We start from the raw sequence: 16,802 nt of genomic DNA on the forward strand, positions 1-16,802 counted from the left end.
CACATGGATCACGGTGCTCTCATCTGAAATTTGTAAGGGAAACCATTCTGGGCCATACACATTTGGCTGCAGGGCAATCTCCAAGTGCGACTGCCACGGGGGCCCATGAGAAAGATCACGTGGGAACAGGTGATGGCTACATTTTTTAATCCATTCCAACAGCCCCAAAATGGGGGAATACCAGAGCTCTAGACGATAAAAGTCAAAGACAACTCATGCTAGGAAATAAAAGCCAAACATGTAGAGTTTTGTTTTTTTAAATGTTAACAAATCCAGTCTCCAAGGAAGATAGGAAAGATAATACAAGGGTGTCATCCAAGGCAGGAGCATGTGACCTTTTAAGTGCCACGGGCTGCTTCAGCAATCTAGACCCTCCAATCAGAATGTTCCCGAGCGATTCTGACATAGAAAATGCAATTACAAAGAAAATCAATTATATTGAAACGACATCAAAATATTTAGAAAGCAATCTGTGATAATAGTAATGTGTGCTTCTTAATGCATAAATAACACGACACAAGAGTAGGTCTAAGAGCTACTGTAGTTTTCTGAGCAGTGGTAGACATAACTGATAGCTTAAACTATCTCCCACAATGTGATACAAAAGTGTAATTTCTAAGTGGCAAAGCCACAGGTGCTGACAGTACATGGTTTATGGGCCCCTTTCATGATTGGAGGGGAAAAAAACACATTTTGGCTAGAGGATAGTGAAAATAAAGATGTACTTTTTTTTCTTCACCCACTCACCCACATTCACAGATCCTCTGAAGTGCATCCAATGACCCTAAGGGTTAGGGACCCTGACCCAGAGAATCAGAGTCAGACCCAACAGAACAATTACTCAGACTTGCCAAAAGTTCTGCTAATAGCCCAGGAGTTTCTAGAGAAACAGTAGCTCAGTTTTACACCACTCATGGAACAACTGAAATTCAGGAAATTAGATGGTAACTTACTAATTGGCACACATTAGCAGGATTGGGTATTCCACATATGCACCACTCTTAACATTTAAATGCCAAGTTCCATGATTAGTTTTCAGAGTAGTCTGTAAAAGTTCTATTTAAGAAGGAAGTCCATCACCACCAAATTACTAACTCACAATAGCCAGTCTGGCACTGAGACAGAGGCAGAGACAGAGCGCGAGAGAGCGCTGTAGAAATTTACAGCATGAGACAATATTCAAAACCAGGAAAGCCAGGGTGCATATTGGGGACAAGTGTGTTTTACATCACTTTTATTGTTTTCATGGATGCTCTTCTTACCCTTTTAAAAGGTATTTAAGGTCTAGCAATATAGTCTTCCAGTTAACTGGATCAGGCTTCCTAGTAAGACTGGTACCCAAGGCTTGGCCTCTTCTGCCCTCTCTGCTTCATGCAGCCAGGCCATTCCCCAGCTGCATGCCTTCACAGGGGATGCCCTATGAAGATAAATATAATTCAGAGCCCAAAATACATGGACTTACGCTGGGCCATTGCCAATTTCTCATGGATCCTGGGTAACTGAGACGGTTTTTGTTTCCATGATTAGGAACCTACAACAACAGCTGCAAAAGTGTAATACTTTTTCTAGACTAATAAAATTACCTAAATCTGGCTCACTGTTTCAGCTGTGGCACCAGCCACACTTCCCAGAAAGATGAAAGCCTTGTGCAGTTTCCAGAAGGGCTGGGATGGTAGCTCTGATCTAAACTGGAGGCATTCAACCCCAACCCAACAGCAAAAAACACATCGACTAAGTTCTGAATTCCAGAATTCCTATGCATGGAGATTACAAACGTCATTTTTAAAGTCAGATAAAACTTTAATCAAACCTGTGAAGTTCAAGCTTTACACCTGAAGTTAGGTGACATGCCAGGTATGAACATCAGATTTTTTTTTTCTCTCTAAAACACACTGACAGGTTCAATGAAGGCCCTTTAACTCTGCAGTGAAACCTTTGATCATGAATTCTGTCACCACCTCTCGACACATACACACAAGTATGAAACATATCTCAGACCTAAGGAACAAAATCGGTATTGTGAAGTGGCACAGAAACCACACTTGCACATACATATACACAGAGATCACTCTCCTTTCAAGTTGGGGTTGAGGGGCTGAGTTGCAGAAACTACAGTCTCCAAACTGGAAAGGTTCCTTATACACAGTACATGAACACAGTTACAAAGTTATTTCCTAAATATGTGTGTGGTCCCAATGCCTTCTTAAAGGAAAAGCAGCCCAATTAGAACCCAGTGGAACACATGTTTCTTGAATGACTGAATTAGAGACAGTAGATGTGAAGCTGTTCTAGATAAAATGAAGATGTTGCACAGATGTACTAAGTTGTCACAGTCTCACTGAAACATCTTTCTGGTACAGAAAAATATGCGAGTCTGCAACAGAGCTGGATATAAAATAATAAATACCTGGCCCCTGTCTCTATGTAGTCCAACTTCCCAAGCCAATTCCCTTATTCCTTCTCACAAACCTAATAAAGCCCATATTTCAAGGTACTGATAACTCACTGAAAACCACAAAGCCATTCATTTCCAATTCAGACTTATGTTATGACTTCTTACAATTATCTCTTATCAACACTGTAAATCTGTAACAAACAGAAGAAGACCTTTACTCCACGAATCCGACAAACCACCATAAAAATAACAGCAGAGGTGGGGACACAAACACACCCAGTAGCAGGCACCGTTACGTTTTCCACTGTGAAGTGTCTGGTTTGGTCCTCACAGCAAGGAGGAGGCAGGGACTATAATTGTCCTCTCTGATGAAAGGAGGGGATAAAGAGAGAGTCAGAGAAACTTCGTAGCCTGCCCAGGCCACACCTTCCCTCTTAACACGGCACTCCATTTCTTCTCTTGAACACTAGATCCTCACTTTTGGCACCCTAAGCCTTGGATCCCGAAATTAAATGATGTACAAGACCAGCCTCTATTGCACAGCATGGGGCCTAAAGACAGGATATATAAAACCAATTTGTCACTGTGGAATTTAGAAACCATTAAACCTTCACTAAAGACAACCCTCTCCTCAGAGGACCTTGTTACCAAACTATGATGGAAAAGGGAGAACTATGACGGAAAACAAAGAGCATTTCCTTCTCAGGACAGGGCAAGAGGAGAGAGCTATGAGGAAACAAAATGCAGAACCGTCTGTGCCAGGATTTAGGGATTGTTTTGGTACAGCACATCTTCAAGTCCATCGTCCTAAGATCAATCAAACAGAAGAAAAAACTTCAATAGACTCTGCTTTAATTCACTTGCCTAGACCTAAATACGTACTATCTGGTTTCAGAGATCATATCCTCATCTGTTCCAAAAGTTATATTCAGAACTAAGAGCAAAAATCAGATCTATATATACTATTCTCATTAACAAGGTTTTTACTTGGAAGGGACTTTTCTGCCTTTATTACTGCAAGCACACGAATGATTCAATCAGCACGATCAGAGGTCCAGAAGACTTTATATTTTCACATGCTGTTATTTAAAACCAAAAAAAGAGGCTCATCTGGGGCTTCCCTGGTGGCGCAGTGGTTGAGAGTCCGCCTGCCGATGCAGGGGACGCGGGTTCGTTCCCCGGTCCGGGAAGATCCCACATGCCGCGGAGCGGCTGGGCCCGTGAACCATGGCCACTGAGCCTGCGCATCCGGAGCCTGCTCCGCAACGGGAGAGGCCACAACAGTGAGAGGCCCGCGTACCGCAAAAAAAAAAAAAAAAAGCTCATCTGGGCTGGCCAACTGTATCAACTTCCACAACTAAACAGAATTTCTCAAAATTGTCCCTGAATTTTAAAGCACTTTCCCATAAAAACCCTGCAAGGGTAAGCAGCATGACCCTACCATCCTTATCTCAGGCTACCCAGCTAGTGCACAGCTTATAGGAAAACAAGGGATTGAACCCAGATGAAGCCACAGACGACATAGACCATGGTTTTGCCATTTAAGAGTCTTGTGTTTACCACCTACTATGTTAAAAAAAAAAAAAAAAATGCGCGCACACACACACAGACACAGAAATTTGAGTAAGACCCAGTTCCTGCCTTCAACACAGTCAACCTACTCACTAGAAATCTAAATCTGTGGCATCATGGGAACATAACAAGACAGAGTGACATGACAGTACAGGCTTTGGAGGCAGGCAGACCAATCCATAGGGTTAAAATCCCCAAATCCTAACCCACCATGCTTTACCTACCCTGTGATCCTGAGCCTGTAACTTAAACTCTCTAAACCTTAGAATCCTCCTTTGTAACAGAGATGACATACTACAGAATAACTGTAAGAATTAGAAACAACATGACAAGTACCTAGGACTCTGCCTAGCAAGAAAAGTATATGACATAAATGGTCCCACGTTATTACATCTGCTTATACAGCCCAACTACAACTTTTAAAGCCCAATTAAATGTCACTGGAATGGCCTTTTCCTTTCTTATCGGGGATATTAAAATGATAGAACTTGGGCTTCCCTGGTGGCGCAGCGGTTAAGAGTCCGCCTACTGATGCAGGGGACGCGGGTTCGTGCCCCGGTCCGGGAGGATCCCACATGCCGCGGAGCGGCTGGGCCCGTGAGCCATGGCCGCTGAGCCTGCGCGTCCGGAGCCTGTGCTCCGCAACGGGAGAGGCCACAACAGTGAGAGGCCCGCGTACCGCAAAAAAAAAAAGAAAGAACTTAATCGCCAATTACGATATGGAGAGGACTGAGGGAGGGTGAAGGATGAGTCACACATTTCTGGCTTGAACAGTGCCAATGACCAAAGTGGGAAAAGCAGACAGAAGCATGGGGGTGAGGGAACTCTGGGGGGTGGAGAGTGGAAAGCAGGCAATAATTAGGAGGAAAATGAGTTCAGTTTGGATAGCTCAAGTTAAAAGTACGTATGAGTCATCCAAGTAGAAATGTCCAAAAGATTGTTTAAGACAAGGGTAAACTCAGAGAAAGACTTGGGGGTGATTAACATGTGGGTGGTGGCTAAAGCCACAGGAATATTGAAGCTCCCCAAAGAGGCTGAGCAGACTAAAAGCAAACCACCAAGGATGCAAGCCCAGGGAACATGAACATTAACAGCAGGAAGAGTAGGGCCTAGGAAGAAACGAAAGGAGAAAAGTAGGAAAAATGCAAAGGAACCCAAAGGAGAAAGTTTCAAATGAGGAGTGATCAATATATCAAGTGCTACAGAAAAGTCACGTCACAAGTCCTATTAGAGGCCATGTGTGACCTTAGGAGCAGTTTCTATGAAGTTGAGGTGATGGAAACCAGAGAGCAGATCATCTGTAAGGTCTCTCCCTAAATGGTAAGGTTCTTTGATTTCCAAATAGACACCCACCCTTCTCCAAACCCGTCAAATTATTAAAACCAACAACAACAGATTGCAAAGGTTTTTTCCCCAGAGAAAAGGAAATTTGCAAAAGAGACATAGTTAAAACCCACAAAAGCCATTTAACATGATCTTTGCTATTAAGCTCCTATTTCCTTGAAGCTGGTCCCCAGGGAAAGAGAAAAGAAAAATTAGCTTAAATTCTCTACCACCCTAAAACTGGAGGAGGAAAAAATGTCTAACTTACTAAATTTCCTGTCCAATAACTCTCTTAGCACAGTGCATATAAATTGCTATTTCAACATTATTTTGAGAAATGTGTTACCACAAGTCGGAAAGGCTTTGGTTTCAATATGCAAATCCCTGCATACAGTGGCAAAAATTCCATTTAAGCAGATTCCCACCTGGATTTCTAAATAAGCCTAAGCTCTCGTTAAATTTAGTAAGTTGTTCTTCAGTGTCATTTTCCTCATTCCTTGTATACTTACAGCCATAGAAAGTGTTGTCCTATGCAATTTTAAATAAAAGTTATGAAATGGTTCTACGATGCAGATTATGGCACTACAAGGGACTGCTCGCCTTGGCAGTATAAACTGGTCACACTAGTTAGCAGAGTTCAAAAATAATGCCCCCAAACATCTGCTCAGGCTCAGAAAGAGGTTTTTGTTTTAAGTCTACTCCACATACAAATATCTTTCAAGAAGTTACACACCATCACCTCTTGAGGAGCTTCTAAAAACACACACACACACAGATAGCAGGGACGCCCGCCCCATCCCCCAAATTCTACTTCAGCAGACCTAGGGTGAGCCCTGGTGCCCTAATCTTTGAAACCTCACAGGAGATTATCATGTGTACTCCCTTGCCATGCGCCTGTTGAGAAGCTTTTACCTCCTGGCAGGATTCCCACAGAGTTGAGGTGGGGGACAATTGGCCACTGTGTTCTTCATGGACGAGCCAGGCACGGCAGGAGGGGTGAGCACAGAACATGAAATCCCAGGAGTAAGCCATGCTGGACAGATGGCACAGCGCACCTGCACGTCACATGGATGTCTCAAGAACACTCAGAGGTTTGGAAGCAGCTTTAACCTTGACCCCATCTCCTACGGGGGAGCATTTCCAGCACCCACAGAAAAGAGATCCAGGGCAGAGCCTCCAATGTCCCTAGTCAACCGTTCCATCCTGGACCTCCTGGGGATCCCGACTCCACAGCCTCAACCGTAAGCACCTGAGCATGGATAACAACAGTCCTCCAAGCTGTGCGCACTTAGGATGGGATTAGAGACTCCGTTCTCAGCCAATTCTCTCTCTCCTTAAAGGAAAGAGGGAATATTTGAGTCCTACTATATGCTCCACACTGCAGATAGAGAATACAAACAAAAAAGGAGAAACAGAACAAACTCTTAACCATCAGGAGCCTCCGGCCTCACCAAACCCCTTGTAGTAGGTATTTCTGTTTCACAATTTACATGTAAGACTGCAGTACAGGAAAACCATAGTACAGGAGAAGTTTAGCAACTTGCTTAAAGTTCCTAAGGCCCAGGAAGGGAAGGACACACTCAGAAGAGGTTAACAAGACAGTATGTAGAGGGGCTTCCCTGGTGGCACAGTGGTTAAGAATCTGCCTGCCAATTCAGGGGAAACGGGTTGGAGCCCTGGTCCAGGAAGATCCCACATGCTACAGAGCAACTATGCCCACGTGCCACAACTACTGAGCCTGCGCTCTAGAGCCCATGAGCCACAACTACTGGGTCTGCGTGCCACAACTACTGAAGCCCATGCGCCTAGAGCATGTGCACCGCAACAAGAGAAAGCCCACGTGCAGCAACGAAGACCCAACACAGCCAAAAATAAATAAATTTGTTAAAAAAAAGACAGTATGTAGAGCAGATGGGAGATGGAACCCAAGCCATTGTAACTGCTGTGGCCCTAAAAAGCCAACCTGGGGGGGCTTCCCTGGTGGCACAGTGGTTGAGAGTCTGCCTGCCGATGCAGCAGACACAGGTTCATGCCCCAGTCCAGGAAGATCCCACATGCCGCGGAGCGGCTAGACCCGTGAGCCATGGCCTCTGAGCCTGAGCATCCGGTGCCCGTGCTCTGCAATGGGAGAGGCCACAGCAGTGAGAGGCCTGCGTACCGCAAAAAAAAAAACAACCTGGGAAGAGCAGCTGGGTAAGGCAGGTGAAAACATTCCCTTATTTGTCTCAGTAACTAAAGGGAGGTTTGTAATTAAACTTGATAAGTTTTTCATGGGGATTGGGGAACAAGAAAATGACATGATAAAGAACAGACATCACAATATATTCATCTATTGACTAGTTATGTCGTACACCTGAAACTAATAGTGTTACATGCCAACTACATCTCGATTTAAAAAACAGCAAAAAAAAACTGGCAGCCAGTCTGACATTATTAAAAGTCTGAAAATGTTTATCAGTTCTACTTCTTTGTTTACAAACTGTAAGATATTAAGCCAGTCACACAACATATATTAGATGTTTTTAATGGAAAAGCACTGTGCTAGGCACCATAGAGACCAAAAAACCCTGAAACGGGCACCAAAAAAAGTCAGCAAAGTTTTAAAAGAATGAATCAATGCATCCCTATTATTAATAATGACTGCTTTAACATCGTAATTAAGTCACGAATTTTTAAAAAATTATTCTTAAATTTCTTTGAACAAAATCCCAGTTCAGGGCTTCCCTGGTGGCGCAGTGGTTGAGAGTCCGCCTGCCGATGCAGGGGACATGGGTTCGTGCCCCGGTCTGGGAAGACCCCACATGCCGCGGAGCGGCTGGGCCCGTGAGCCATGGCCGCTGAGCCTGCGCGTCCGGAGCCTGTGCTCCGCAGCGGGAGAGGCCACAACAGTGAGAGGCCTGCGTACCGCAAAAAAAAAAAAATCCCAGTTCACTTTCAAAGACCTCAAAATTGTTCAGAAAGTAACATATCTTGGGAAACTTGGTCTGTCAGAGCACGAATTCTCCCTGGGTCTCACTCACCTCGCTTCACCCCAGACTCTACTTGCTGGCAACAGAGAGACGCTGTCTTACTCGGGGGGCACCCAGAAAGTTCCTCTGTGACCACAGAAAGCTGGGAAGAGAACTGCAAAAAAGAAAACCGGTCAGCATACCCGTCCTCCGACGCAAGAAGCACAGAGCTTATAAAACTAGCTACAACCGGGCTTCCCTGGTGGCGCAGTGGTTGAGAGTCCGCCTGCCGATGCGGCGGACGCGCGTTCGTGCCCCGGTCCAGGAGGATCCCCGTGCCGCGGAGCGGCTGGGCCCGTGAGCCATGGCTGCTGAGCCTGCGCGTCCGAAGCCTGTGCTCCGCGATGGGAGGGGCTGCGGCGGTGAGAGGCCCGCGTGACGCAAAAAAACAAAAAAGCCACAGCTACAACCAGGACTCCAGACAAAGCAGTGATGGAGAGGAAACAGCTGTCAGCATCTACATACTCTTAACAGGGGAAAAAACAGGGTGATGGGCTGGCAAATCAAAGAAAACTCATTCCTTCTCCTGATACCCTCTGTCCAAGTGACCAGGGACACTGACTGAAAGCCCCTTGTCTTGAGCAAGGTACTGCAGTGTCCGGACTACCCTTTCTATCTCAGGTTTTCTCTTTAAGTGATGCTAATGGGTTTGCAGCCCAAAGCACAAATGTTTCAAAGGTTTGAGATATCGAGCCAAGAACCTCTCTAAAGCACTCAGGGCGCTCAAGTTCTCCAGAACATTTTCTTCCCGTATTTCCTACCTCACTCTTAACAGGTCCCAGCTCTCTATACGACTCATCATTTCCGAACACACTGTCCAATCTCACACCTTTACTCTCCCCAGTCCCTCATCCTGAAACCCCTCCCCCCACTCTGGAGATGAGTCATCCTCCAGGCACAGCTCAAGTATCACCTGCCTGCCCACCCCACCCCACCCATCCCCATGGAACCTCGCCAGTCCTTCCTCTGCAGTCAAAGCACCTTGAGAGTGGTAGAATGCAGGGTACCTGCATTCTAGCATTTGCTTCCTGCTGCCTTGACCTCCCCTCCTCCCCGTTTCTCAAGGGCTGGTCTTCCCTGCCGTCCCCTACATCACCCTCCTGCTGTAATCAAAAGTAGAGGCAGATGTCAATGCATGTTTGTTCATTAAAGGATTCCAACAAGAGGTTCTCCATGACTGACTCGGAGTCCATTTCCTTGGGAAATATTCTTTTTTACTACTACTCTGGTACTGGAAGACGTTCTTTTTCAAGGGTCCTATCTATGCTCAAACACACCGACAACCGGGCTCTGGCTCAAGTCAATCCCCTTGCAGCAACGCTGCCGGGCTTCACTGCCAAAGAGGACGGATCATGTGTAGTCACGTTAGAGCCAACAAAACCACCTTGGCAAGGCACCGGAGTGTAATAGGTTTGTGCATGCAAAGTACGGGTGGAGGCCTTTTCTCCCTTGTAAGTCTGTTTGATGGGCTCTACAAGACATGCCCCCCTTACCCACTACGACTTCAAAGATAAAAACGGAGCACGGGAGCTTTTCTCTGGGAGGAAACCAGGGACCGAGGCAGGACACAGGTCCAGTCTCCCCCCCCACTTCAGGACAGCTGAGGTCTCATTCAAGGAGAACGCAGAGGAGAAACCTACACAGTCCAGGTGGTCACCCTCTGTCAAATCTCACCTCATGTTCGGCGACAGCCCATAAACTCTGCCAAGCCTTCTGAGCGCTCCAAGTTTCTCCCTCCCGGGGTTGCTGACCTCACTGGTAGTATTTAAGCATTCACTGCAGGACAGCACCACCTGGTGCACAGCAGCTCAAATATCTGAGGCATCCTCCTATTATTCACTCATAAAAGGGATCACCTGCCTCTTCACCGAGACTCGCAGCCAGGGAAGGAATCCATCTCGCAGCTGCCGCAAGGATTTCAGCCAACCTCCTTCCACATAACACACCTCAGCAGAAAAGGCAGTCGCCTCTTCTGTCCCAACCGCAGCCAACAGACAAATCTAAAAGAATAGCCATCACAGCCCACGACATGCCTGCTGTCATGCAGACCCTCGGCCCAGAGCACGCACGGACCTGCGTGCACTCTTACAACTACATCTCTAACAGGTGATGCACACACGTGCTTTCTCTCTGGCCTCTTCACCTACAGCAACCCATTTGTTACTACCTCTGTAAGGGCGGGGTGGGTGGGGCAGTCCTTTCTGAGTTTAAGATGACAAAGACAGCTCTGTAAATTACAGAGTCACAGAAGTCCCAAGGGGAGATGACTTCCTGCAAAAAGGACTGTCCCTACAGTCTGTTTTTGTGGTGATGAGATCACAGAGTCTAGATTCTGTATTCAGTCCTACATGGGTTTTAAGGGCCATATTCAGTAATTACAGAAAGGAAAAACGGAGGTCAACGAGACCAGAGGAACTCTGAGTGGTGTTTGAGAAGTTACTTATAACTACAGTTAGATCACTCATCCACCAGACTCAGAAGAGAAACTAGGCCTCGAGTTTTCAATTGTCCTTTAAAATCAATGTTAGATGAGGGAAAAAATGGAACTTTTTACTTTTTTACATTTTCTCATTTCACCACTCCTCCACCCAAAGGGTTCCATTCAGTTTCAATGCACAGTCCAAAATGTGGGCCCAAGACAGTTTTGAAAAACAAGCATTATGCCACAAAATATTCTCATGTAAACTGCAAAAGAAGACAACATACACTTATTGGAGGAATTTTTATGGAACCTAAAACAGACGTTCAGAGACCAGGTGAATGATTGCCAATGATTGCCTTCAATTGCCAATCACTACCTTTTCATTGTCATGGATCTAATTTCCAATTAGTGCCTAAAAATAAAACCTGAAAAGGCTTTTGAGGAGAATCATTAGGGTTTACCTCCTGGTCCTCACTGTTTCAAAGATGAACAGAGAGACGTTAAAGTTGTTTATCCAACAGAAATAAGCTTTTTTCTCTTAAGTGTCCTTCCAGAAACCTAGCAGCGGGCATCCTCGGACCACAATGACTAGGGGTTTGTGTTTATCGTCCAAAGTGTGTGTCCGGTGATTTCGTGTGACAGTCCAAGTCCTCCAGTGGTACAGGGTCTTGCTGCACTGAATGCTACTCCAGAGAGGGTGAGGCCCAGAGAGGGTGACCAGTGATGAAGCCCACAGCTTTCACTGGGTCACACCCCGCTCTGAGAGCTCATGCATCGCAGTGGAGAACAATCCCACAGAAATCCTGAAGCCAGTAAAAGGAAGCTCTTTGTTTTGTTTCATTTTGAATGCTGGTGCTTAATAGAAAGCAAACTTAAATAAAGGCAAAAAATAGGAAGGAGGAAAACTCTGGGGACTCCGCATCCGTCTGGGACTCGAGCAGCAACAGGCATTATATAAAAATACTTACTTCCATTTCAAATCTTGTGGCTTCCATTTTCCTTAATACAGGTGTAGTGCTAGTACCATTAAACCTATCAAGTACACAGAGGTGGTTTCAATCCTCACCACCCACCAGAATCTCCTGGGGAGCTTTAACAATTCTGATGCCCAGAAGAATGAAAACAGAATCTCTGGGGACCCAAATGTTACTTTTTAAAGCTGACCAGCTGATTCTAACGCATAGCCAGGACCTGGAACCACTGCCCCTGACCTATCCTCAGGGTGTTTTCTTCTGTTGCGGCAGGTAGGGAGCAGGACATATTTATGCCTAAAAGAAGGGAATGGGAGGAGAAACACAAATGGACGGGGAGAGGGCTGGAGGAAGCTGGAGTGAATAACACCTTGCAGGGGATGATTGCTGGAGTGGGTGTGAGGTAGGGCCTGGGGGGTGCACACTCCCCAGAGAGAGGACGGGGTGGGGACAGACCGGGTCATTCCCCAAGTAAGCCCTGGAAAGGCACTGTCATGGAGTTGGTGAGAGGAAGCGATTCACAGCTCATCGGTAAAGACCATCCCTATGTCAAGGGTTTGCTATGTGAGAAGTGATTATAATATGGTTTTCAGATGTGAAGACCTGGATTTACCACTATGATTTCTCCTGGTTCTTCCAGTAACAGTACTGACAGGTTTGCTTGTTTTTTTTTAACTGATAACCCATATTTTCTTGCTCACTGAATCTGACAGAGCACACCCTCATTACAGGGTAACTGCCTCGAGTTACAATGCCCAGAGAACAAAGCTTTCCTAGGCTCCTATGAGAGCTGAATCGAAACTTGATCTCAATTAGCATCATGATGTTCTCTCAGATGTGACAGTGCGTGGATAAGAGATGCTGGCTACCTGGGGGAAGGGTGAGGACTGCAGGGAACACCGTCTCCAGCTGAGGAGAGCTAATTCTATTCTCACTTCCTTGTTCCTTAGTTCGTAGGGCTACCTGCTCTCTACCTGTCCTGTAACAGAGGGACAAAAATCAGGCTGTCCAGCTGGGATGCCTCCTTCCCAATTTCAGTCTCTCATGGAGGAATTAATCAGTTTTACATTATCCATCCATTACCAGTGTTGCCCAAAGTATATCCTGCAGGTCATCTGTACCAGAAGGACCTGAGCCATTCCTGGACGCCCCAGGCTGCATACGAAGGGAATCATAGTATCTGGAGTACAGCCCAAGAGTCTGCATTTTAATCAACCACACAGACACAATGGCCTGTGAACCCGTCATAAACCCTCAACAACTCCTCCTTTGAAATAGGTTTATCAGAGGTGCTGCTAAATCTGTCCATAACCTCTGCCACTTCCTAACTGGGCTTTCATTAACTCACCCTCCTCCGTGGTCTCCCAGGGTAACTGGTCTCTCCAAGGTACACTGCATGGCCATTTACTCAATACCACTGCTGGCTCAAAGCTCCCAACTCAAGTCACGCTTCTCTGAACGCACACCTGATGCAAAACTTCTCTACCAATTTCAATCGAGGGTTTCAGGTCTGCTAGTTCTCTCTCCCAACTAAACCTCAAGCTTCTTGAAGGCAGGGCCCACATCATCCCTCTGTATCTTCCACAGGGCCCAGTACCTCTTAGGTTCCAAGAGCAGTGGTTGACTAACAGACCAAGCTCTTGCCTCAGCCCTAGGTTTTCCTTCTTTCACCTTCTCATTCTCCCTGGGAAAACTTTCATTCTCTCCTTTCCATAACAAAATTGACTCAGGCAAAGGTGGGAGAAAAGATTTACATACTAGTGGGGAAAGAGTGGGGGCGGGGTGAAAGTCATAAGCCAGCAACCTCAACTCTCCAGCAAACACCTAGAAACCAAGAAGATCTATTTAGTCTCCGAAGCTGCCAAAATCAGTAACTAAATTCACACACAATTCAGAAGAGAACTTCCCAGCTTCTTCCCATTTTTCTCCAACACCTCCTTCCCAGGCCCTCCCGAGAGCTAGTTTACTCCTCTTCTAGATACAACTCTAACAGGACGGAAATATGTGTTTTTCCCAGTCACCATAAATTAAGAAGATGGAGGGCGATTGCTAGATCAAGGCACAATGAACATCCTGAGAAATTATGCCTGACAGGAGACACTGTATAAAATCCCAAACAGCAGATTACAGGCAGTTATAGTTTAAACAGCCTTTCAATCCCCAAAACTGTCCAAGAACACCTAAACAAAGCATTTCAAAATAGCACCATTAGTGGCTCTGAGAGATCACCCCAGGCACTAAGAGAAGGTTATTTTCTTCTCAGTGGATCTCCAGTAACTACATTCAGGAGAGAAGATGCCCACAGAGGCAACCTCAGTCCCTAAGAACCAAGTGTTCTCAAAAATACGAATGGGCACTGAGAATTCCCTGGTGGTCCAGTGGTTAGGACTCAGCGCTTTCACTGCCCTTTCACTGCCATGGCCAGGGTTTGATCCCTGGTCGGGGAGCTAAGATCCCACAAGCCGCAGGATAAGGCCAAAAAACAAAACAAAACAAAACAAAGGAATGGGCACTGTATCCAACTGCAATGCACTGTCCCTATGTGGTCTCCAATACGAGTGACCATCAGAACAGACTTTCAAAGGCACACACCCCTAGGTGTTGCCATCCTGATTGGGAGCCTTCCTTCTGGCTACTCTTACACTTGCCACGTGCTCTCATCACTTCCCATCTACCTTTTCTTGTGGTACTTGTGAGTGAAGCTGCTCACCAGATCATAAACTTCCTTGAGCAGAGGGATTGCACCTTTTGCATGGACACCATGCCCCCCATCTCTGCATCTCACAGCTGATGCCTACTGACAGTCTGGAAGCCCTACAGCCAGATGATCTTAAGGAAGGAGGTATCTAAATGAGCTGTTTTAAAACAGCCCAAGCATTTCTATAGTCTTTAAAGGTATTGGTTTTCCTGCTTTCTGACAGAGTTTTTAAAAATACAGGTTTAAATGTTAGAATTCTGTGATCAATGGGGCAAGCCTCGATTTACTTTGCAGTCTAATCTGTACAGGACAGAGAGAGCCCAGGCGTAAATTCTGCAACAAACTGCATGTGCCTGTCTGAACCGCAAAGGTTAGGGTGAGTTTATCCTTGATCTAAAGGAAATCTAACCTCAAACGGCTTCAATCATTCATCTAACTCAGAACTGATTATTGGGTAACTTCATATTTATGTCTCAATACGTAATAGCATTCAAGTACCGATTTGCTTTAGGTTTAGTAAAGAGAGTAATGAATTTAACTGGTAGTTCTATAATCATAAGGTTACGATTTATACTTGGTTCAACGAATTTTTTTTACCTAAATCGAGTTAAAAACTCAATCTATGTCCAGATTCACAAAAGTAACTCTCAGTTTTGTTTCAAGCTCACTGTTGAATATGCTACTTACACTCTGAGACCCGTCCATTTACAAACAAGCTACAACGACCCACCCAGTACCGAAAGCTTATCTCATCAGGTCTGGGCTGTCCAGGCCTTCTAGGCCTGGCCTGCTGTTTCCAGCTTCCACAGCCCATCCTTCCTTCCCCACAGCTGAAGCCTCTTGACCCTTGCCCGCACCCTCCCCTCCCTGGCGTGAGCCAGCGGGAATTTCTAGAATAAGAGATTTAAACAGCTCAAGCCAAGTTGTTCTTGCTGCTTAACCAGCCCTGACCTTATTGTGTCTAATGACTGGGCTTCTCTCTCCTGCATTCCACAGGCCTGGGTGACCCTCTCGCTCGGTTCTGATAACTGAGCCCGGGCCCCTCGCTGGATAACCTGTAAGTCCTTGGGCTCCGAGGCGCTGCCTGCCTCTTGAAAATCCTCCAGGGGACCGGAGGTGCACTCTGAACCCACTGGGCTGCAGCTGGTCAGGGGACACAGGTGCTCCGTCAGGCTACTCTGCCACCCTGCACCGCTCCCTGCCAGGCCACCAGCGCTGCAGACTCCCGTTCTTTCCTCCCGGCGCACAGGACTTCCAGCTGCAGGTGCCAGCACTGCTGTCCCCACCTCCGGGTGGAGGGTTCCTGGCCCAAAGTGGGCCTCACAAAGAAATGACTCATATCACAAAAAGCCGAGGGTCCTCTGGTCAGAACACAAATAAGTCACAGGATCTGAATCTTAACCTATCAGAAATTAAAACCTCAGCAATGAGACATCAACAAAGCAAAAGCAAATAGGATATATCTGTTCCCTGAGAATTCGACACCCCCATGCTGCCTGTGGGTACTGAAGCCACGGCCCCCTTGTTCACTAGTTCTAAGATGAAACCCGAGGAAAATCAGAGAAATGGCGGCAACTGTGTCTTCCCTGGGTGGAGGGGAATCAGAGGACTTCTTATAAACCACCTCAAAGCTAACATCTATGGCTACTGAATATGAAATACAGAATATGAAAATAACTAGATAATTCTCTGCAAGAAATCAAGTCGTCTTCTAAAATGCTATTAACAAAGCTAAATTTATATGTACATTTTTATCCACAGCCTTAAAAAAAATCAGACATTAAAAACTCTAGATGGCTAAACTGTCTTCCATTTCAAAATAACATAAAAACAGCAACCTTCATTTTCTGGTCAAAGCTTATTTTTGCAACACCTATCATTTTCTACAGAATTCTAGCATTTTCTGCTTCCTACCACTATTTTGTAGAAAGACTTTTCCCCCTTGGCATTATATCTTTGCTTTTTGATCTTGTTAACAATCCTGAAAATTCCAACCTTGCAATTTTTTCAGTCCTGGGAAGGAATAACACACAGTCATTTAAAAACCAAAAGCAATGTCAATGTTTCCTCAATGACACAGCTGCTGTGAGTGACCAGTGAATAAAAATTTGGGTTTCTTTGTTGTTGGGTTTTTGTTTTGTTTTGTTTTGTTTTTGGCAGGGGCTGAGGGGGTAGATGTGGATAATGACTTCTCTCCAAAATAATTATCAAAGTTATTGAACACATGGTCAAAACCAGTAAGGCATTAGTAAAGCAAGAAGTACTATGATAAAGTACTATAATAAAGCCCAGTGAATATACATGAACAAAAGAGGTTGCTCAAGGACTCCAGACAGGAGAGGACCCACTCTGTGTGCCAGGCATTACATGGTGCACAAATTCTGTATTACAAACCCTAAAAAAAAAAAAAAAT

At 45.6% G+C, this 16,802-nt stretch overlaps 1 protein-coding gene across 4 annotated transcripts in view; it reads right to left on the minus strand.

The window, feature by feature from the left end:
* TANC1 (tetratricopeptide repeat, ankyrin repeat and coiled-coil containing 1) overlaps positions 1-16,802 on the minus strand; it is a 229,561-nt gene that overhangs the window by 167,183 nt on the left and 45,576 nt on the right. For 3 of the 4 annotated variants that reach the window (XM_060302398.1, XM_060302397.1, XM_060302393.1), the window contains exon 2: positions 8,311-8,413. The exons of the other annotated variant lie outside the window; for it this stretch is intronic. In XM_060302398.1, coding sequence (XP_060158381.1) covers positions 8,311-8,413 — 103 coding nt within the window. The remainder of the gene's footprint in view (positions 1-8,310; positions 8,414-16,802) is intronic. 4 annotated transcript variants of the gene reach the window in all.

Source organism: Globicephala melas, chromosome 7 (assembly GCF_963455315.2).
Source record: "Globicephala melas chromosome 7, mGloMel1.2, whole genome shotgun sequence".
Classification (NCBI taxonomy): Eukaryota; Metazoa; Chordata; class Mammalia; order Artiodactyla; family Delphinidae; genus Globicephala; species Globicephala melas.